Below are 21,971 nucleotides of genomic sequence, written 5' to 3' on the forward strand. Positions count from 1 at the left end.
CTGTCTTTAGGATGTAAAAAGATTATTCATTCAAACCCCTACTTAAACATGAGAAGAACATGCAGTCTCCACGCAGACTATAGCCAGGCTGGTATTGAGATCAGTCTCCTGGAGCTATGAGGAGGCACCATTAACCACTGAGTCACTGTGCCTGTGCCACCCATCCATTTTCTAACCTGCTAAGTCCTGAACAGGGCTGTGGGGGTCTGCTGAAGTCTATCCCATCTAGCATAGAGTGCAAGGCAGGAACAAACCCTGGACAGGGTGCCAACCTATCGCAGGGCGAACACTTCACACACCACGGCCAATTTAGTAGCGCCAGTCCACATAACCTGCAGGTCTTTGAAAAGGGGGAATAATCTGGAGCACACAAAGGAAAGCCACACAGACACGGGAGAACATGCAAACTCCAAGTAGGGATGATCTGGGGACGCAAACTGGGGTCACAATAAGCACTACAACTGCGTCACCGTGCCTTCCACATAAGAATACATTTTTGCTAATTAAATCATGAGACTGTGTCCATCTAGAATTTTTGTTGTGCATTGTAGGGTACCACATTATACAAAATAAACATTTTAAATCATTGACCTGCAACCACCCGCACTGGACATAACAAGTAGGACCATTAGCTCTAGTTTCATAATTTGGGGCCGGTCATTTGTACTGTTATTTTAAATTCCAAATACAACTTTGTATTGACTATAAAAGGTACCATGAAAATGTTCATCTGCCAGTTTTTTGATGTTTGATGTTATGATTTAATTTTATGTTTAAATGAAGATGCAGGGAATATGGTTGAAAAATATAACAAATACGTAGACATTTACAGCTGGTTGACCTAAACCCTACAAGTTGTACAAGTCCAGCACCTTTAAAGTAAAAATAATCAATAACCTACATTTAATATATTATTGAAAGGAAAACATGCAGAAGACAGGAAGATATGGAAAAAGAATATCCGCTGTGGTAACCCCTAACGGGAGCAGCCGAAAGAAGAAGTCAATTGAAAGGAAAACATTTGAGAATTTCACCAGATTTACCCGAAGATTGAGGATGGAGGCACAGAAGACCATAGCCCAGTTACTTTGCCACAGCACAGGTAGAATTCTTATAATTGGTAAATACAAAACGAATGTGCTTGAAGAGGCTGACGTCAGGGTCTGTTGTTGAGCTCTGAAGTGTTATTTTGCAGTCACCTGACAATTCTGCTCTCATTTCTTGTTTTTTCCTCTGTGAGCTGTCCAGCAGTGTTGTTTTGCCTTATCCTTTCAGGCACAGCAAGAGACAGAATAGGCTTCCTGAATGTGCTTTAATTACGCACGCCCCTATAGGACCTCATCTTTTAAGGAAAATTAAAGATGTTTTCATACATGGATGAGCAGCACGTTCAAAGTGCTGAGGCTAGCAAGCAAATGAAATTAGCTCGTTGAACAGGCGGAGTGTTAAGGTCCGTGAGACAAGGGGGTGTCTATTCATGAAATAAAGAAGCCTATTAAGGTATGCTAATCCATCTCAAGCAGAACAGAATTGTTTTGTAAACAGATGTTGACTTTTACCTTGAATTATTCGCCCGCATGGGGTGAAAACATTACAGATTTCAAATGATTATCATTACCCAGCTTCTATTTCTATATTCTTGGAGCAGGGAGGAAATGGTACCTCATCTTTGTGGTTTCCTAAAAAGTGTCATCCAATTAACCTGGATTTTAGTGCAACTGGTCTGCAGGCAGTTGTTTGCAGATGTGTTCTAATTTAAGGATTCATTTCCTTCCTATAACAGTCAGACTTATTTTTTAGTTAACACCATAGAATTGCAAAACTGATGAAAGATTAAGATGCTAATCACTGATGAAAGGTCAAGATGCAAATCATTGTTAAACTCAAGCAAATGCCTTTCAACGGGTTTCCCAATATAAGACATGTCAGAGTAATAAACAATACCTGAGGTGAGGGTGTGGTACTATGGAGCATTGTCTACCAGTAAATGCTAACCCCCCATACATTGCACATTCATCATCTTCTTGAAGTCAGATGTGAAGAGAACCTTGTTTACAATTTTGTCACATGTACATTTATTTGAAAATGCAACTGCAGTGTCAGGTTCCAATGCAGAAGGAGCAACTACAAACAAAAGAAAAAATTGCCTTACCTGAAACCTTTTCTTCGACCAGATTTTTTTCATAGTGATGTTGTGTCCGGAGTCCACTTCCAAATTACAACAGCCTCAGATGAACCTTTCCTGCTACCGTTTCTTATTATTTTTATTCCCTTTTCCTCATATGAACATATTTATATGTCGCTCAGAGATCGGGAGAAGGTCTCTCTTTGATTTTGATATGGGTTATTTTCATAAAATACAAAACCTTGCAAAATTGCATCCAAGTTTTCCCTGATATCTTCACAATAATAAAAAATAGCAATTATATAAAAAAAAGTCCTGATTCAGTACTGGACGATATAAAAAAATGGAATTTGCTATATTATCTGTCTCTACAAAGTTGCTCTCTATATTTTAAAGCATAAAGTGAGTCATTCTCTTGTCTGAGCTTTAAGGCAAAAAATAAGCTTCAACTGGTGATGAAAATCTCCAGACTCGTAGATTGCTAACTACAACATGTAGCACCAGATCAGAAACTACTATAAAATGGGCAATTGAATGAGAACAGCAAAAAGCAAAAGGAAAAACTGAAAGCTTTAAAAGAGGACTGCATCCATAGCCTGAGAAGTCTCACACAACATCAGTCGGCACCAGAAAGGCAAGCAATAGCATTTTAATAACCCTTCCTCCAGTGACTGTAAATGAGTCAGCCCCCCCTCTCGCTATCATCTGTGGTGGAAGAAACAAGCTGGATTTCCCTGCTTTTAATTCCGTTCTCCGAGAGCTTGTGTCTCCCTCCCAGCAGCTAGAGGATGATTGCAGTTTCAGCAAAGGAGCCTCTTTACCCGAAGCCATCAATTATGAATTCGGGATCAATTGCTGTGACGTCAGGCTGCTTTGGATCGATGTTGCTGTTGTGATAAGTAGTGACTAGCCATTACACAGATAAACACTGCTCTTTTCACTCTGCCTTGCTCCCTCTCCCCCTCTGCCTCACTCTCTCTCTCTCGCCTCCCCTCCTCCCCATTGCCTTTCTCCCTTCCGTTTTCTTTCATGTGCAACCCTGTGCTCTCCAGTTGTGTTTTGCTCTTTTCTTCGTCTCTGTTTTCTTGCTTAGTGCCTTTTTTCCTTGGTGTCTCCCAGTTCTCTTTGCATTAATATATGCATTTGTTGAGGGCATTTCTTTAACACTCCCATCAGACATTTTTCAGTCCCATATTTGCTTTAAACAGATGCATTAATTCATAAGCATAACATGCAGATTTCACTGAATAATTTAAAAATATGCATGCTGCTTTTGTAGTGCAGGTAGCAAGTCAATTCCATAATTAAATACACATCTAATTTTGCATCATGCTTATTGACGGGTTATGCAGCAGGATTTTTTGAATATTAAGGAAAAACACAAAGGATTCTTTAGAGGGTGAAGTGTCATTACCACAATAATTTAACATTAGTATAAATAAAGAAAGAATTAAGCCAAGAATTAAAACTGCAAGGTGACAGAATTGTGCAGTGCTTAGCACTCCTGCTTCATGATATCAGCATCCAGGGATCAAATAGCACCTGTTCACCACTAAGTTTAACAAAAGAAAGAAGATAAAACTAGAAATAACAGAGTTGACTTTGAGGAGAAACTTTAGAAAACCAGAAAATACAAAGAATCTGTCCTGTCTTTTTGATGTACACCAAACCATTAAACCAAAAATCAAAGTCAAAGCCGTAAAATGGGTCCGTAACACAAAGAATGAATACTAACAACCACCCAGAGTGATTTATTTTGACTTATCCGCAAACTCGGATAACAAGGAAGCACACGGTGCCAACATTTTATCCCATCACAATGATAATGTCAACAGCACGCTCCTTCAAAATGTTCAAAATGGCACCACCCAGGGGAACAAAGATGATGCTGGCAAAGCATTTGAAAATTATGTTTAATCCAAAGACTAAAATTGAGTTCTGTGACCCCAAAAAATGAAGAACCAGAGCTCTAAGTTAGAAGTAATTCATTTAAAATGAACATAGCAATCACTGTGTGGAATTTCAATTCCACATATATTGCATGGATTTTCCTCTTAGTTCTTTAGTTAGTTAGATGTGCATATGCAAGCCCCTGTGGTTCTTTCCTGCCTTGCAACCTGTTGCACCAAGGTTAGACTCTGTCTGCACAAAACTCTAAATTAAGTCACTGAGAATATTATATTATGAAAGTGTGCGTTATTTGTAGTGTAATACGTCCTGTGGTGAGCAAGAGAATAATGAGAGCAAGAAGACAGCACACAGCAGAGGCAGGGCTCCACAACAGCGAAGAGAAAATGATGAGCTAACAGTGGTAGCCATTTGTCATAACATAAATAAATGAGAAAGGCCATGGGTGATAGTAGATAGGTATAGAAATTTCCTCAATCCAATGGGCAATCTCATGGAGCTCCTGGAATGAGTCCATAGGCTTCTCCCATTTACTATGGAGCATAAACAGCTTGTTTGGAGATTTGGTGATGCAGAGATACCTGGAGAGGAATGTAAGAAGGAATGCCGCTTTGAAGTTCTTAGAAGGAGAAATAGGCTCCAGAGGCTATAACCCTGAACTAGATTAAGCAGGCTTGAAAACAGATAAAGGAATTTTGTGGTGCAGTGCATCCCAGACTCACTATGGAAGCTGTTTCCATGAAGCATTGTTAATAGCAATCCTAACTTCATTCTGAGGTCTGTAAGAAAACTCTTTTCCAAATTTCTAAGAGTTCAAATTTAGCTGGCATGAACAATGATTTTCAGATGGAGGGCAGTTAGTGGAAGAAATGCTCTTGAAATGAATCCCTTTAGGGAAATGAAGAGGAGATAAATAAATAAGCTGTGCCCTCTTTTCATTGTCAGGGTTCTTTGCCACTTTAGACATTAGATGTGGTAGATCTATTTTTGTTTTAGTAGGAGAAAACTACAGCACCAGAGTATTATCATCTTCCAGATTTTCACACTTCTAGATTTGATCAGTAAAAACATCCAATTGAATTCTGACAGTAGAAGAACAGGGTAAAGCCAATCATGATTCTTCACACCAGAAGTCATTCTTGAGATTATTCCAAGAGGAACTGTGTAAATAGCTAAATTTGAACTCTTAGAAATTTTTTCTATGTTAACTAATGTCTTATTTTAATTTCTTATTTAGTCTTTTATTTTTCTTCATTATGTAAAGCACTTTGAGCTACTTTTTTGTATGTAAATATGCTATATAAATAAATGTTGTTGTTGTTGTTTTTGTAGTTCACTTGACTCAGTGGCCCAATAAAGGTTGAGCCAAGATTTGAGTCGGGAGTACAATTGACTGGCAAGAGGATGAGAGGTTCTAGAGATCCAAGAGAGACTGGAGAGGCATGGGATTGGTTTAGTTTACTTGTATGATGGGCAAGTGTACCAGTTTCCCCACCGGGAAGACAGCGGTCAAATAACTGCACAGGTAAACTCAGAGAACATATAGATTTTTTTGTTTCAGTTTTGTTCAGTTGTTCTTTTGTGCTTCCATTTATTCAGCCCTCCATTTTTATTTCATATAGGCCAAAGAGTACCATTGTAGATGAAGTGACATTACAAAATCACCACTTACGTACCACAGAAAAAAAAATTATACGAAGAAAAAATATAAATATTTCCACATTCAACAGTAATTGAAGTCTTGTAATCTAAACAACAGAGATGTGTGAGCAATTCCTGATGTCTAGTGGCAGGTAAAGCAGAAGCACATCTACTATATATTAAAATATTAAGGTCTATGTGTGTGTCCTGTCCCTTAGATCGGTTGATTGGTTTATGGCTTTGGTGTTATTGGTCAGTTTGACTTTGATGATGCGATCAGAAGATAAAGTGCAAGTGTTAAACACACAAGGAGGAGAAGTGGTTTAGGAGGCATGTGCCCTCAAAGACAGGAAGAATAAAACCAGTTAGGAGACGAGAAAGGTGCCTTGAAAATATTTTAGTGCTTTTGATTTAATGGGAGCGATAGCATGCTTTAGCACAGTGGAATAGCCTGAAAAACTAAGGTTAAAATATAACATCTATGTAAGTTGTAAGGTTAAAATGCAACGTCTTTGTAAATTGTATTGTGCAAGATTATAAAGAGTGGAATGCTAAACATGTTAAATTGCAAATAGGCAAGAAATTGCTCCTTGTCTGGAGCAATGGACTTTAACCAATTAGAATAAAGGAGATAAAACGTGCAATGCTGAGAAGTATGTGCACATAAGAAATTAGCAAATAAATGAAGTATTGCGCTACCTGATTAATCCATGCTCCTGAAAGGACCATTTAGTAATAATGTTAGCCTTATATCACATGTTATGTATGCCTATTCCGTTAATGAAGTGGTTTATAAATTAAATTTTGTGCTTCAAGGACCATCCCACCCACTACATCTTCTCATGAGATTAAAATAAATGTACGCTGTCAAGCTTCCTCCTGCCTGGGTTTTTTCTGTCTGACTTTCTTCCACAAACTCGCTCGACAGAGGGGGCGCCAGTTAAAAGATGTTCACACATCTACATGAATGCAGAGAGAAAGGTGCTGAATGTACACATAGAACAAAAGATATATTTTTACATTATTTTGTTACCGGTTCTCAACAGGTAGAATGGCTCGTTACTATATATCATCTAATTAAAAATTAGCAGAAAAAGAAAGAAGTGGGCTATATAATTTACATAAAGATGGAGGGAATTCAGGAGCAAGAGAGTATGGAGAAAAAAGTTGAAGATGGAGAGCATTTGCACATTTCTGTACACTGGAAATGCTTTAAATATAATCAGAAAAGAAAATATCTATAGGAAGTGTGATTATAGACAAGAGTAGAATGAAGGAGACTAAGTAGTCCACTAAGAGCTATATTGTTAAGCAATTTACAAAGCAGGGAGTGAAAGAGTTATGAAGCAAAGAGCTACAGAATTATAGAGAAAGCATGAGGATTAAAGAAAGTGCTTGCCTTTATCAACTTCAACAAGAATAACAAAAAAATTCTATACATAATGCCCTGGGTTTGATGACAACTATGAGCTTGAATATATTTTGGCACTTGCTTTAGGCATTTAACTGAGTGTTTGATCGATTGAGTTTGGTAGTACAAACAGGTCTCCAAGACAGTGTCCTGTAAAGAACACTATATAAAAATATATTAGACCTTCAAAGACCACCACTGTCTCTCTCTGATATTTGCTGTTTACTCAAAAAAAAAATCTCTCTCCCTTTATTCTGAGCTAACCAGAATCAACCATTGCCAGGGTGGTCTATATATTGTTTAGTTTAATTACATGAGTTTTTACATATTAGTAAGCGTGTCATAGAAGACTGAGCAGAAAAGTTTAAGAAGACAAAGCTGAGGTTTGTTATAAACATTTTAACAATAAGTTAAATTACTAATGGAAGCATACTACTTATTTTACACAACATCTAGTGAGACTGCACCCTGCTGCCCCCTTAATACAGAAACACACATTTGTTCTCAGGAACTTTGGGCAAGAAGGTAACAGCCTGGTTCTATGTATATACACATAAAATAGTCAATGGTGTAGATTGTAGAAAAAAGAAAAAAATCATTAACAAGATGTCCACATGATAAAAAAAAAGCCCAGTGATTACCAGATAGGTCTCAGTTTTCTCTAAGGTTGCTAGCCTGTGCTAATGTCAGAAACAGTTAACCCCAAGTAACTCATTTTAAGAATACACATCCAGTTGCCTCTTTGTGTCCATAATTATTCACTTTAAAGTTTTTCTGATAACCTCAGATGGATTAGCAACCAGTTCAGGGTTGGCTAATTTACCTGATGCTGCTGGGCTAGTCTCTGGGCTCCTGTGATCCTGAACTGAACTAAGGGTTTGCGAATGCGAAGTTATTTCTGATGGCCTTGTACCTTCCTTGTAGATAGGCCACAGTTTAATTGTTTTTCAGTATGATCACAATACACAAAAGTCTCCTTTGTGGCCCTGATTGTCTTTGGCTTGTCTACCACAACCTACAAACACATCACTGTTCACAGTCACTTCTGGACAGGAGCTTCACTAGCTTCGGCACTTACTAGGGGCTTAGCCCCAGGTCCCTGATGACCTGGGGGGCCTCCCTTGGAGTTTTCATGCTGTCAGGGACCAGAATAGAACCAAGGCTAGTTCACAGAAGATCGGGGCTATGGCCATGCATGCAATGAACAGGTGTTAAGGAGAGCTCTCAGAGATCAGGGGCCATACACCTAAAGCCCCAGAAGCCCCACAATGATGCCAATGCTTCTAAAGCTGGTTTAATATCAAGCAGCGCATTGGTCCCTAAACTATAGTCTCTACAAAATTCCTTCTTTGTCCATTACCCTTCTGAGCAGTGACATTTTGGAATGAAAAGTCTGTTGAGGTCATACCAAATAATTTCTGTATTTGTGCCAACTTCTCCAATATAAATACGAACTTAACTAACTAATAATATCTGTCTTTAATTTTGCTAATGATTGGCAAAGCATGCAAGTTCGTGTAACTTTTACATCACAAAAAAATCAATCAAACACTGGGATGTTGATGTCTGAACTGTCTTAATTGCCACCAGATCATTGTGATATCGTCCAAAATTGTCATCATCTGACAAAGTACACTCACCTAAAGGATTATTAGGAACACCTGTTCAATTTCTCATTAATGCAATTATCTAATCAACCAATCACATGGCAGTTGCTTCAATGCATTTAGGGGTGTGGTCCTGGTCAAGACAATCTCCTGAACTCCAAACTGAATGTCAGAATGGGAAAGATTTTGAGCGTGGCATGGTTGGTGCCAGAGTATTTCACAATCTGCTCAGTTACTGAGATTTTCACGCACAACCATTTCTAGGGTTTACAAAGATGCCAGCATGCGGCAGTCCTGTGGGCGAAAATGCCTTGTTGATGCTAGAGGTCAGAGGAGAATGGGCCGACTGATTCAAGCTGATAGAAGAGCAACTTTGACTGAAATAACCACTCTTACAACCGAGGTATGCAGCAAAGCATTTGTGAAGCCACAACACGCACAACCTTGAGGTGGATGGGCTACAACAGCAGAAGACCCCACCGGGTACCACTCATCTCCACTACAAATAGGAAAAAAACGGCTACAATTTGCACGAGCTCACCAAAATTGGACAGTTGAAGACTGGAAAAATGTTGCCTGGTCTGATGAGTCTCGATTTCTACCATTTAAATGGTAGAGTCAGAATTTGGCGTAAACAGAATGAGAACATGGATCCATCATGCCTTGTTACCACTGTGCAGGCTGGTGGTGGTGGTGTAATGGTGTGGGGGATGTTTTCTTGGCACACTTTAGGCCCCTTAGTGCCAATTTGGCATCCTTTAAATGCCACGGGCTACCTGAGCTTTGTTTCTGACCATGTCCATCCCTTCATGACCACCATGTACCCATCCTCTGATGGCTACTTCCAGCAGGATAATGCACCATGTCACAAAGCTCGAATCATTTCAAATTGGTTTCTTGAACATGACAATAAGTTCACTGTACTAAAATGGCCCCCACGGTCACCAGATCTCAACCCAATAGAGCATCTTTGGGATGTGGTGGAACGGGAGCTTCGTGCCCTGGATGTGCATCCCACAAATCTCCATCAACTGCAAGATGCTATCCTATCAATATGGGCCAACATTTCTAAAGAATGCTTTCAGCACCTTGTTGAATCAATGCCACGTAGAATTAAGGCAGTTCTGAAGGCGAAAGGGGGTCAAACACCGTATTAGTATGGTGTTGCTAATAATCCTTTAGGTGAGTGTATATCAATATAGACTTAAATGCTAAGTGAGACATTTGCAGCCACCTGCTGCTCAGGAAAATGTACTGGCTTAAAACTGCTTAATTTGAAACAGCTTCAAATAGCTTTGAGGTGAAAAAGGACAAACCACAATAACAGAAAGAGCAAGGAGCAAACTACACATACCGTGCAACTCAACTGTATACTGCACTTCTGGTAACAACACAAATTATCGTGCAGTCCGGTATTTGTTGGTCAGAGCAAGACCAGCAAAAAACTGAAAAAGAAGTTTTAATACACATACCTGTTCTTTTCACAACAGGATTCTATGCTTCTTTGATATAGGAGCATCATATAGCTGGTCACCTTTCCACAAAGTGAAAGAAGCATAGATTGGCCTGCTTGGTGTCTTTTTCAAAATGAGCACAGTCCTCCTCAGTAGTGGGAAAAATCAAGACACAGTGTAATATCTTGTGAATGATACATTCCTGATATTAATCTTAATTTTTTTCTAAAATACTATGGCTACATTTAATAAAACAAATGGTACTGGAGCTGATGGTACTGATTGGGAGAAGCTTGAATGAAAGTGAAAACATGCAATTAAAAAAACTGCAAAAGGTGGCCTTCATTTTAATATGAGTGACGACCATCAAGCTCCATTGTTAAACTGGAATGTTCAGGTTGCATGTGTGCAGAAACAGCTGAGGCTACTGAGGACACTGCAGGGCCAATTGGTCCAGCTCCTCCACCAGAAACAGCATTCCTGCACATGACACAAAGACAATTTCATATATTACAAGAGGCAGTATTTTTCCAGATAAGTAATTACATTGAGCATATGTTAGAAAATTTAGAAGGATTGTTTACAAAGACAAAGCTGAGGTTTGTTATGAACATTTTAACAACAAGTTGTGAGGTAATGGCCGGCATTCTTATGCCTTCATAGTGGAAGGACCGAGGGAGAGAGTGTGTGCACAGGGCATTATCTTCCCTGGATGCTAGTTGGCAACCCTGGGCTGCAGTGGTGCCTCAGATTCCCACAGGGCATGCTGGGAGTTAGAGTTTGGTGGCTCAGCTCTGTTGGGTTCTGGGGGAACTGCCAGGAGATGCTGTGGGGATTGCATTTCTTTGGGCTTTTGTCTCTCCCAGAAATACATGTGGACTATGCTAACAGACCATCAGAAGTACTCCCGGGTGCAACATAAAAGAACCCTGCTGCCTTCATTTAGGGAGACAGAGTCAGAAGGAAGGAGGACAAAGCTTGCCAGGAGGAGGCAGAGAGGTGCTGAAGAGAAACAGAAGAAGAGACAAAAGAGTTGCTATGTGCTGGCTGTATTTTGCTTGTGCTACAGTGGTTGTAATTGTGGCTGTGGCTAAGAAACACTTGCCAGAGAAGGGTTTCCCACGAATAAAAACTCTTTATTCATTTTATACTAGTGTCTGAGCTTGTCTGTGTTGGGTTTGGGGAGATGGACTGCCTCAGTACACAGGTGGTAAATTATATACTACTTACTTTGCACAACATCTAGTGAGATTGCATCCAACTGTAGAAACACAACTGCTGTAGACACACATTTACTTACACATAAAATAGTCAATGTTGTAGTTACAACAAAGTAATCTAAATGAAAATACTGTGAACTTATAATAAAAACTAAAATATAGTAGATCTCATGAGATAAAACATTTAAGGCCAAGTAGGTTCATTTACTGCATCACTACATTGAAATCCAATTAAAATTGTTGATTGGGATTTAATCAGGCTACTCTGAATCTGCACACTTTAACTATTACAGCTCAAGGGCATGTAGTGTTTAATCTATCACATAGACTACACAGCGTAGAGCGACTCTGTAGTAGATGTCATGAAAGTGAACCCTTTTGACAAGCAGACTGACAACATAAATTATTATAATAAATTATTAATTTAATATTTATTATTAATATTTATTAATAATAATAACACAAAATTTTTTTTAATGAAGTGTCTATCTATCTAACATAAAGCTCATAACCATCTTCCAGATTGGTAGGTGGGGCCCTGCTACCCAGTATGGAACACTGGAGGCTCAGAATCTACCAACCATGAGTGCAGGGCACCTGAAGCCACAGGAGCTGACCCAAGGTATTCAAAGGAGATTGTGTACAAATAGTTCCCCAATAGATCACTATCTGAGAGCACTGCAATAGGAGGAAAAAGACCCAACATATACTTAAAGGAAGCTAGCAAGGCTCCCCTTTAGGCTATTAGAAAAAACCCATATGGGAATGTAGTTCCACAGGAGGCCACTAGAGGCCATTGACAAATAACAGTTATGGTTATGCACAGTATAGGCCATACCTAACCATGAAGTCAACTCTGGGGGATTTTCATGCCAAAGTCTCGACAAGGGAGGGAGTATGGGAGCAAAGGTTCATTTCCAGAGATAAAGATAGAAGAGGGAGCCTGGAGGAAGGGAGCTAACAGGAAGTGTTCTTTATGGTTACATATTCCTAGGTTCAGTACATCTAGTTTTAGAAAATGGTGCCATATTGAAAGAAAATAGATATCAAATATCTAAATATCAATTTTACTTATCAACCATAATTTTAAAAACCATCAAACAGATAAATTGTTCATAACCAAGTGCTTACATTTTTCAGGTTTCTGGTTAAAATCGGCAGTAAAAATTAGACGGTGCAAACTATTTTATTTTGATCATATGGATATAATTTCAAGACCTTATTCATATAGTACAGCATAGTCTCTTTCGACTATGTACTCATTACGCCCATTTGAAAAATCAATGATTGCTGATTCAAAAGAGCTGAATGTATTAACCCTTGCATGTAGTATAATATGTACAGTTTATTCTACATATATTTCAAAAAATATTGTATGTGGATTGCTCAGAAGAGCACCATGGTTAGAACATAAGAAGTTTAAAAAATGAGAGGAGACCATTCAGTCAATCAAGCTCGTTTGGTTACGGTATATTCTTACATTGGTGGTTGCATTGGTTTTGTTATATTCTAAAATTGCAATTATAGCTGCTTATTTAAGTTACTATTATTATTACAGAGATGTCACCACAATGCCATTTTGTTTTCTGCCTTTTTTAGATGGTTGTCCTCATTTTGTGACTGCCTCTGCATGGCGTCAGTCGTGGTTTTTATGACATGGGGGTCTCATGACATGTTCTCCGCCTGCATAAGAGGGCAACAAATTCTTGCTTTTGTTACAGCAATTACTGGAAAGAAACCCAAACTAGTAAAGGACCTCTTTTATTTCTTGTCTTTGAATTTGCCTCATCTATTAATGCCTCGTTTTCTCTGACTTTTTGGTTTATGAATTTCTATCTGTCCCCTGATAATGATTCTGTCTTCCCCTTTACTGCCTAATGTTCTACTTTTAGTTCCAATTACTTCAGATAAAACTTTTTTATTTTAAAGACAAAGTAACTCTGGGCAGTCCTAGCACTGACGACACCATGCATTGCATTAAAATAACAGCACAGTTAAAACCCTGAGCACCTGTTTTTACCTAAATATTCATTACATCTTAAAATGGTAGAGGTTGCGTATTTAGCGATTTAATTTTAAACTTATTTTTTATTTTGGCCTTTGTTATATTATTCTAAATTTTATTTTTTTCATTATGTTTTTGAAGTTCTAGTGTATGTCATTTTGTGTTTTCCTTTGAGATACACTTTCCACCATTTTGTGTTTTTTACAGCAATTATAGACTGTATAGAATTTTTTGTTAATGTATAATATTTTTTTTTAAATCTATTACAAGTATTTAGATATAAAGCAATAACAGAATTAATTATTAAACGTAAGAAAAAGGACAGAATGTAACTCAATGGTTAACTAATTGTAACTTAGAGCTTAAACTCGTGAGGTCTCTGCCTCATCTTATAGAAGCTACCAAAGTAGTTTCCCAAGGTTAGAATGAGGTAAATGAGTAACAAACACCACCCCAGAAAGTGGAGATAAATTGATGGGAAAGCCCTTACACCCCTCCTATGAAGCGGTGCTAAGATCAATAGGAAATTCTGCTAAAGACTCCTCCTAACAAAGCAGTGTTCAGAATAATGGGAGAATTGACATGAGTTATGAATTACTGGTGGTGTTAGTTGGTTGGAGGAGGTAATAAAGTTCTGCATATTAAGAGTGAGAAGACTTGATATATTAGTTTTATATATATATATATAAAATAAATAAAATATATATATATATATTTTATACCAGTATAAAAGCAGATAAATTATGCATTTGATTGCTCACTCCATGGACTGAGATATTTTGTATATATTTATTTGTAAATAAAGAAATGTTATGCATTCTCATCTGAACTCTGTGACTGCCTTCTTTGAAGATAGAGAAAAATTCTTTCCATGGCAGTTGTTGTCAGTTACTTTACAGTGTTACAAGTACAAGACCAATGGAGGTGCTGAACTGTTAAATCATGGACAGGATGGTATTTAAAATGGTAGCATACTGCATTCTTTACATTAGCTTCTGGAGTCAAAATAATTTTATTTAGTGTGGAAATTAGTGGTTCAGATATCAAATACTAGCTGCTCATGTAGTAGTGAAACAGGACAGTGAAGAGGGCCCTGCCGGCTCCTTATTCCTGATGTCACGCTTCCCCCTTTCCTCAGCCCGTAGTCTCTGTTTCAGATTAGTGCAAATAAATCGGTACCACAAGCGAACTATGATACTTAGCGCGGTGAGAGAAGTCACAAAATCAACCAGAATGTACAAGCAAATTCTAGAAAAAACCCAATCTAAGTCCATTAAGTAGTTCTCACGTGAAAAGTGGACAGACAAATAGACAGACAGACAGACATTGGATTTTATATATATTGTGAGTTGGAGGGCTGATCACACTCCAAGAAGATACAGACGCCCCTGGAAAAACCCCAACCCCTGAAACACAGACTACCCTCACATTGCTCCTTCACATTGCTCCTTACCCTTCTCACTTGCGCTATAACGCGTAATGCAAGTCTCGCACGGTACTCTTACGCTTACTTAAAAGCCTTGTGCAGCGCCTGTCAGTTTTGGAATTGATTGTTTTGCTTTTATCTCTCTCTCTCTCTCTGACATTCTCTGCTCCTAGCAGAAGTGTCATCTCTGACTTGTCACGGAGCACGTTTAAGCTTTTGAAAAAGAAACAAATGTTTGTTTGCAGTGTTTGAATAAAATTCCTGTTTTCTACAACCTCCTGTATCTCTGTGCAAATCTGTGACCCAAGTATGACAATATACAGACTAGAATTTTTCACTTGTATCTTCAAATTTGAATTTTTGGTTAATGTTTTCTTTTGGTACTTTGGTCTGATCAACTTACTAGCATTTGACACTCTTGACTTTTCATTTTTGGATTAATTTCTCTCAGCTCTACCTTTGTGTTTTTTGGACAGTATATGACAGCAGCTATGAGTGTCAACTTTTTGCTAGTCTGGCTTGTTTTTTATGTGAGCTGTCCAGTATGTACATCTTCTATGCTTTTGTAATCAAACAAATAATACAAGTACTGATATCATGGTTGAAAACTGCTGAAGTATGACCTCAGGACTTTGTTGGCAGTGCAATTCACACAAATGTCATTGCTACATCTTCGTTTACAATAAAGGTAAAGTAATAAATAAGGCATCTGTCGACACAGATAGGCTAGAATGTAGTGGAAAAGATGGAGCTGAAGGAAAGACAGTGAAGTAGCCCAGGTTGAAAATGGAGTCCCCTGCTTAATCCAGTAGAAATGTGTATATGTTAAAAAAAAAACAAAACACTGTGAAACAGGAGCCAATCTAACAAAGCAAACATTCATGCTTTTTTGTCCAAAGTAAAGTGTTTAATTAAGCATAATACTCATCCCACAATCACAAAAGCAATACAACCAGGAAATCGTAAGCTAAAGCAGTGCAATATCTTTAGTTTCAAACTCATTCTGACAACACTAAAAATCGATAGGATTTGTTTGGAAACGAGAACTAGCAGAAGCTGCTATTCTACTCGCTGGTGTGAGATTATTGGGAAGAATGGGTGTTCAGCATTGTGAAAGAATTGAAAACATAACACTTCATAACTGAGAATGGCAACTTAATTCAGCTATTGCTGTAGTGTATTCAAAACAAAGCTTTAAACATGAGATTTTATAGTGTTAAATGTTATGATTAATATGCAGAACAAAGAAGGAAAGAATGCATAAGCAAATTCTGCCACTGGGCAGCATTTTTGCCATTCCAATAGTTGGCACAGATGTGTGCCTGGTAGGAACAACTACAAAGAAAGCAAAATTGGTAGACGAGTAACATTCTGAGTCATCCCCAGGGGAATGCTTGACTCTCACAGTCCTAATAAACCCCAGAGAGAAGGTAAACACTGGAGGCAATAGCACTTCCAGGATCTTGGAGGATATTTAAATCATTCTCTGGAAGTGGACAAATGGGACCATAATGTGCCTTACACTGAGTGAGCAATCTAAATTTATTTTTAACGCTTATAAGCCATATATGGGTGTAGTAACACCCAGGGCCACTAGACACAGCTCCTTTCTATAGTTATAATAATAATAATAATACATTTTATTTATATAGTGCCTTTCCCATGCTCAAGGTGCTTATATAGGTCCAAGTCTGAACGAGATTTAATTGTAAAGATAAGTAGAAGTGGCTTCGAGAGCAAGTATAGAGTTCCTTTGCAGGCAGAATCCTTCTCAGTGTATGATGTTGAGGAAAGTTAGGGACAAACACTCAACTGGTAGGAAGAGGGAATGTCAGAGCTACCAGAGTAGCGTACAGGAGGATGGAGAAAGGAGTGTTTGTAGTGAGGTGTAAGAGTGGAGCGGCCACCGCACCTTGTAGAACAGGCGGCCAACTTGTTTACATACAGTAGATATAGCAAGGCCTGTTTATTTCTTTTCTCGTCTGTGTATCTGGCATTGTGTGCTTATTTTGCATAATAATGGAATCACTGATATTGTTCTGGGTTCACAAATGCTAAGAAAGAGCCATTTTATTGTTAACAAGACTATAAATTAAAAAGCTCAAATAAATAAAAGTGTATTGTATAATGTAATATATTAGGCTCAGTGAGGCAGAAAAGTAAAGGCTCAGTAATGCAGCCTTGGCATTTTACACAGTCCAAAGTATAACAGCACCCTAGAGCTTTACTAGACCAAAGCAAACTGTATTCTGGGTAAGAGGGTATGAGAATTAAGAAATATTTTCAATGGAAAAGAGAGCCTAATTTACATTGTATTTATAGTTCAATTGCGTATAGAACCTTTCTGTAGTGAATGACATCGAAGGGACAGATTCTCATCATAGTTCAATATATTCAAGTTCAGGCTTATTGGATGGATAGATAGATAGATAGATAGATAGATAGATAGATAGATAGATAGATAGATAGATAGATAGATAGATAGATAGATAGATAGATAGATTATACTGCATTCATAAGAAGCAATCACGCAGTTGTCAGTATGAATGCCTACTAAGTAGCCCGATGACCTGTTGGCAAAAACTGTCCCTGACCAATATTCCCATACTATTTTCTAGAAGAGATTAGGGAGAAAAACCACTATACAAGAAGGGTGAGTTCTTTAAGATTACTTTTTTGCCTTCTAAAACAGCATATGTTCTATGTCTTCTCAAGTAAAGTAATTTGTGTATCAGTAATATTCTGAGCCATCTTCACATCTTCAGTGCTCTACAATCATGAGCCTGAGAAGGTGCAATTCCAGGATATTATGAAGCCCATGAGTATGGATTCCACTGCGTACATATAGAAGTTAGTGGATATCGATGGAGACATCCAGGCGTTCCACTTACGTTTAAGGAAATAATGTCATCTGTGAACTTTCAGAATTCTAGCTATGATGTGTTGTGCCCATTTCATGTCTTCAGGTCACTCCAACAATTGTAAAACTGTTGACCCTTCCCATTGCTTCTCTGCCAGTGTAGATGAAAATGATGTCAGCTTCCTGCTTCCTCAAATCTGTGAAAGCTCCCTGGTTTTGCTGACAGAGATTATTGCTCTGGCACCACTCTGTCAGAAGGAATATGTTCCAAGTCACTCAGTGAATAAGTAGCTGAAATTGAACGAGCAACCTTATGGTTTAAAATTGGAACAAGCATAAGAACATTTTAAGATACATTAATGTATCTAAATTGAATATTAAAAAAGAACTGAGTAGCCAAAACAGTTTTTTTATTTCTCTTCTTTAAGAAGTCATTCTGGAAAGCCACCTACAGTATGTCATAGCTATTCCATATGCATATTCCTTTTAGAGTGGCTTTTTGCAGGTAATGTGCCGAGTTCTTTATATATATGATTATTTTTACATAATGCACATCCTACTCAGACTTTGTTGTCTGCGTGTGTGTATATCTAAAAGTGTCTTGCAAGTGGCTTAGACAATGGTTTGCAAACAAGTCAGGTATTTTTCCTTCAGTTTGCATTTCCTCAGAGAGATACTGCCTTCTGCAAACCTGACATTTCTGTTCAATCAAGCTCAACCAACAATCTTCATAGTAAAGTGAAGAGTGCATCGTATTATTTAGGAAAGACGGAGGCAGTTAGTCAGGAGCCTGACATGAGTCAGATGCTTTAAGAGATCTGCTGTGTGCCAGGAGAACACACAGCCATTACCAGCCTATATCGAGTAGATCTATGCACTCATAGTTATTTGTTGTTTGTTGTATTGTTGTTCACTGTAAAAATTGTTTGTCATATGAGGTAATATCCTATCCTCACATGTCCATAATTTGTTTGAATTACCATATTTCATTATATCTTTATTATGGAGATAAATATGGGGTTGTACTAATCGTTATTTGTTCTATGAGATGTACATTTGGCAGGGTGCTGCAACACTTGATGAAATACCAGTAAAAATGGAAAATGAACGACTCTGCATGTGGAATATTCAAATTGCAAAATTCTTATGTGTAGTAGTGTTAATTCCAGTTTAGTTGTTCTTTAATATATTTTAAGTCAGTCAGTCAGTCAGTCATTGTCCAACCTGCTATATCCTAACACAGGGTCACGAGGATCTGCTGGAGCCAATTCCAGCCAACGCAGGGCACAAGGTGGGAACAAACCCCAGGCAGGCGCTGGCCCACCGCACTTACCTGCTTGACCTTGAAGGACAGAGAAAAGGCACAAAACAACACATCAACATGTGTTGATTATTATATTTAATAGAAGGCAATTAAGCTTTAAGAAGCTTTAGAAATTAGCAGTACAAATGTACTAAAGGATTTTTAGAGAGACGCGGCTTAGATGGCTGGCTGTACAGGGCACGTCGGTCTGTATAGCTTAAGTTTTAAACTCTGGGCTATGACTTGGACTGTACAGCTGTTTTTGAGAGCTGTTTTGCTCACCAAATAAAATTTGCACATAACTTGCCTGTCTCTGTAGAATATTTCAGATTCTCAATATGTTATAGTGGCCCAGATGTATCTCTATATATATATAAAATCCAACGTCTGTCTGTCTGTATGTCTGTCCACTTTTTACGAGAGAACTACTTAACGGATTTAGATCAGTTTTTTTCTTTGCTTGAACAATCCAGTTGATTTTGTAACCTCTCTCATCGCACTAAGAATCACAGTGTGCTTGCAGGAGTGATATATTACTGCTAACTCGAGACAGAGGCAGCAAGCCGAGGAGATGGGGAAGCCTGACGTCAGGAGTAGGGAGCCGGGCTACTTTGTAGGTGGAGCCGCGGGGGACAGTTAGTCTTTATATAAAAATGAAAAAAAGTGAAGAAAATACAGCTATTTTATTTTGTTTTTGGATGTCTGCTGTACAGTGTCACGCATCTGGTTCAGAGGAGCACCTTCCAGGCTTATCAGTGGTATGTTGCACTACCCCAGAATGAGAGAGGGTGCTATCAGTAACCGTGTCATCACCCTTTCTCTACTAGAGCACAGAGAGGACACCCTGTGAGAGCCCTATGAAGTCTGGCCTCCCTGTAAGAAGGCCTCTATTGTTGTACTAAGCTAACTGCAGGACAGAGCTTTATATGTGACTGCGCCATTGTGTGCTACTTTTGTTTGCATTTCAAGGAATCAAACAGGACGGCCCGGCTGCTGTCCCATCTTTTTATATCTTTGGGCTGTGTTATTCCCCAGCTCAATAACAACTATAGTTTCCTTAACCTTTTCTCATAAAATTCGAATAATCCAGCACAACTGATCAATATTTGGAAAGCACAATTATTTTCTCTCTGTCTAGTTAATACTATTGTACAAAATCAAACTGAATGTCTTTATTTTGAAACTTTTTCAATCCAGATGTAGTGGGTTAATGCCTAATTATATGGAATATGTGGACAGTATGCATGAAGGTTGATTCTGCAATGGAAGAGATTGGAAAAGAATGTCAGAAGCATACAGTTTCAGCTACACAGCCTTTAGTAGAAACTAGAAATTCGATTATTGCTCTGGCACCACTCTGTCAGAAGGAATATGTTCCAAGTCACTCAGTGAATAAGTAGCTGAAATTGAACGAGCAACCTTATGGTTTAAAATTGGAACAAGCATAAGAACATTTTAAGATACATTAATGTATCTAAATTGAATATTAAAAAAGAACTGAGTAGCCAAAACAGTTTTTTTATTTCTCTTCTTTAAGAAGTCATTCTGGAAAGCCACCTACAGTATGTCATAGCTATTCCATATGCATATTCCTTTTAGAGTGGCTTTTTGCAGGTAATGTGCCGAGTTCTTTATATATATGATTATTTTTACATAATGCACATCCTACTCAGACTTTGTTGTCTGCGTGTGTATATCTAAAAGTGTCTTGCAAGTGGCTTAGACAATGGTTTGCAAACAAGTCAGGTATTTTTCCTTCAGTTTGCATTTCCTCAGAGAGATACTGCCTTCTGCAAACCTGACATTTCTGTTCAATCAAGCTCAACCAACAATCTTCATAGTAAAGTGAAGAGTGCATCGTATTATTTAGGAAAGACGGAGGCAGTTAGTCAGGAGCCTGACATGAGTCAGATGCTTTAAGAGATCTGCTGTGTGCCAGGAGAACACACAGCCATTACCAGCCTATATCGAGTAGATCTATGCACTCATAGTTATTTGTTGTTTGTTGTATTGTTGTTCACTGTAAAAATTGTTTGTCATATGAGGTAATATCCTATCCTCACATGTCCATAATTTGTTTGAATTACCATATTTCATTATATCTTTATTATGGAGATAAATATGGGGTTGTACTAATCGTTATTTGTTCTATGAGATGTACATTTGGCAGGGTGCTGCAACACTTGATGAAATACCAGTAAAAATGGAAAATGAACGACTCTGCATGTGGAATATTCAAATTGCAAAATTCTTATGTGTAGTAGTGTTAATTCCAGTTTAGTTGTTCTTTAATATATTTTAAGTCAGTCAGTCAGTCAGTCATTGTCCAACCTGCTATATCCTAACACAGGGTCACGAGGATCTGCTGGAGCCAATTCCAGCCAACGCAGGGCACAAGGTGGGAACAAACCCCAGGCAGGGCGCTGGCCCACCGCACTTACCTGCTTGACCTTGAAGGACAGAGAAAAGGCACAAAACAACACATCAACATGTGTTGATTATTATATTTAATAGAAGGCAATTAAGCTTTAAGAAGCTTTAGAAATTAGCAGTACAAATGTACTAAAGGATTTTTAGAGAGACGCGGCTTAGATGGCTGGCTGTACAGGGCACGTCGGTCTGTATAGCTTAAGTTTTAAACTCTGGGCTATGACTTGGACTGTACAGCTGTTTTTGAGAGCTGTTTTGCTCACCAAATAAAATTTGCACATAACTTGCCTGTCTCTGTAGAATATTTCAGATTCTCAATATGTTATAGTGGCCCAGATGTATCTCTATATATATATAAAATCCAACGTCTGTCTGTCTGTATGTCTGTCCACTTTTTACGAGAGAACTACTTAACGGATTTAGATCAGTTTTTTTCTTTGCTTGAACAATCCAGTTGATTTTGTAACCTCTCTCATCGCACTAAGAATCACAGTGTGCTTGCAGGAGTGATATATTACTGCTAACTCGAGACAGAGGCAGCAAGCCGAGGAGATGGGGAAGCCTGACGTCAGGAGTAGGGA

The 21,971-nt window shown here is 38.3% G+C and overlaps 1 protein-coding gene across 3 annotated transcripts in view; it reads right to left on the bottom strand.

Moving 5' to 3' along the window:
• spega (striated muscle enriched protein kinase a) overlaps positions 1-21,971 on the bottom strand; it is a 418,725-nt gene that overhangs the window by 317,056 nt on the left and 79,698 nt on the right. For 2 of the 3 annotated variants that reach the window (XM_039756377.1, XM_039756375.1), the window contains exon 1: positions 2,153-2,200. The exons of the other annotated variant lie outside the window; for it this stretch is intronic. In XM_039756377.1, the coding sequence (XP_039612311.1) occupies positions 2,153-2,185 (33 nt within the window). In that variant the 5' untranslated portion in view covers positions 2,186-2,200. Of the gene's footprint in view, positions 1-2,152; positions 2,201-21,971 lie in introns of those variants that run through there. 3 annotated transcript variants of the gene reach the window in all.

This window comes from Polypterus senegalus, chromosome 6, assembly GCF_016835505.1.
Source record: "Polypterus senegalus isolate Bchr_013 chromosome 6, ASM1683550v1, whole genome shotgun sequence".
In the NCBI taxonomy this organism is placed as follows: Eukaryota; Metazoa; Chordata; class Cladistia; order Polypteriformes; family Polypteridae; genus Polypterus; species Polypterus senegalus.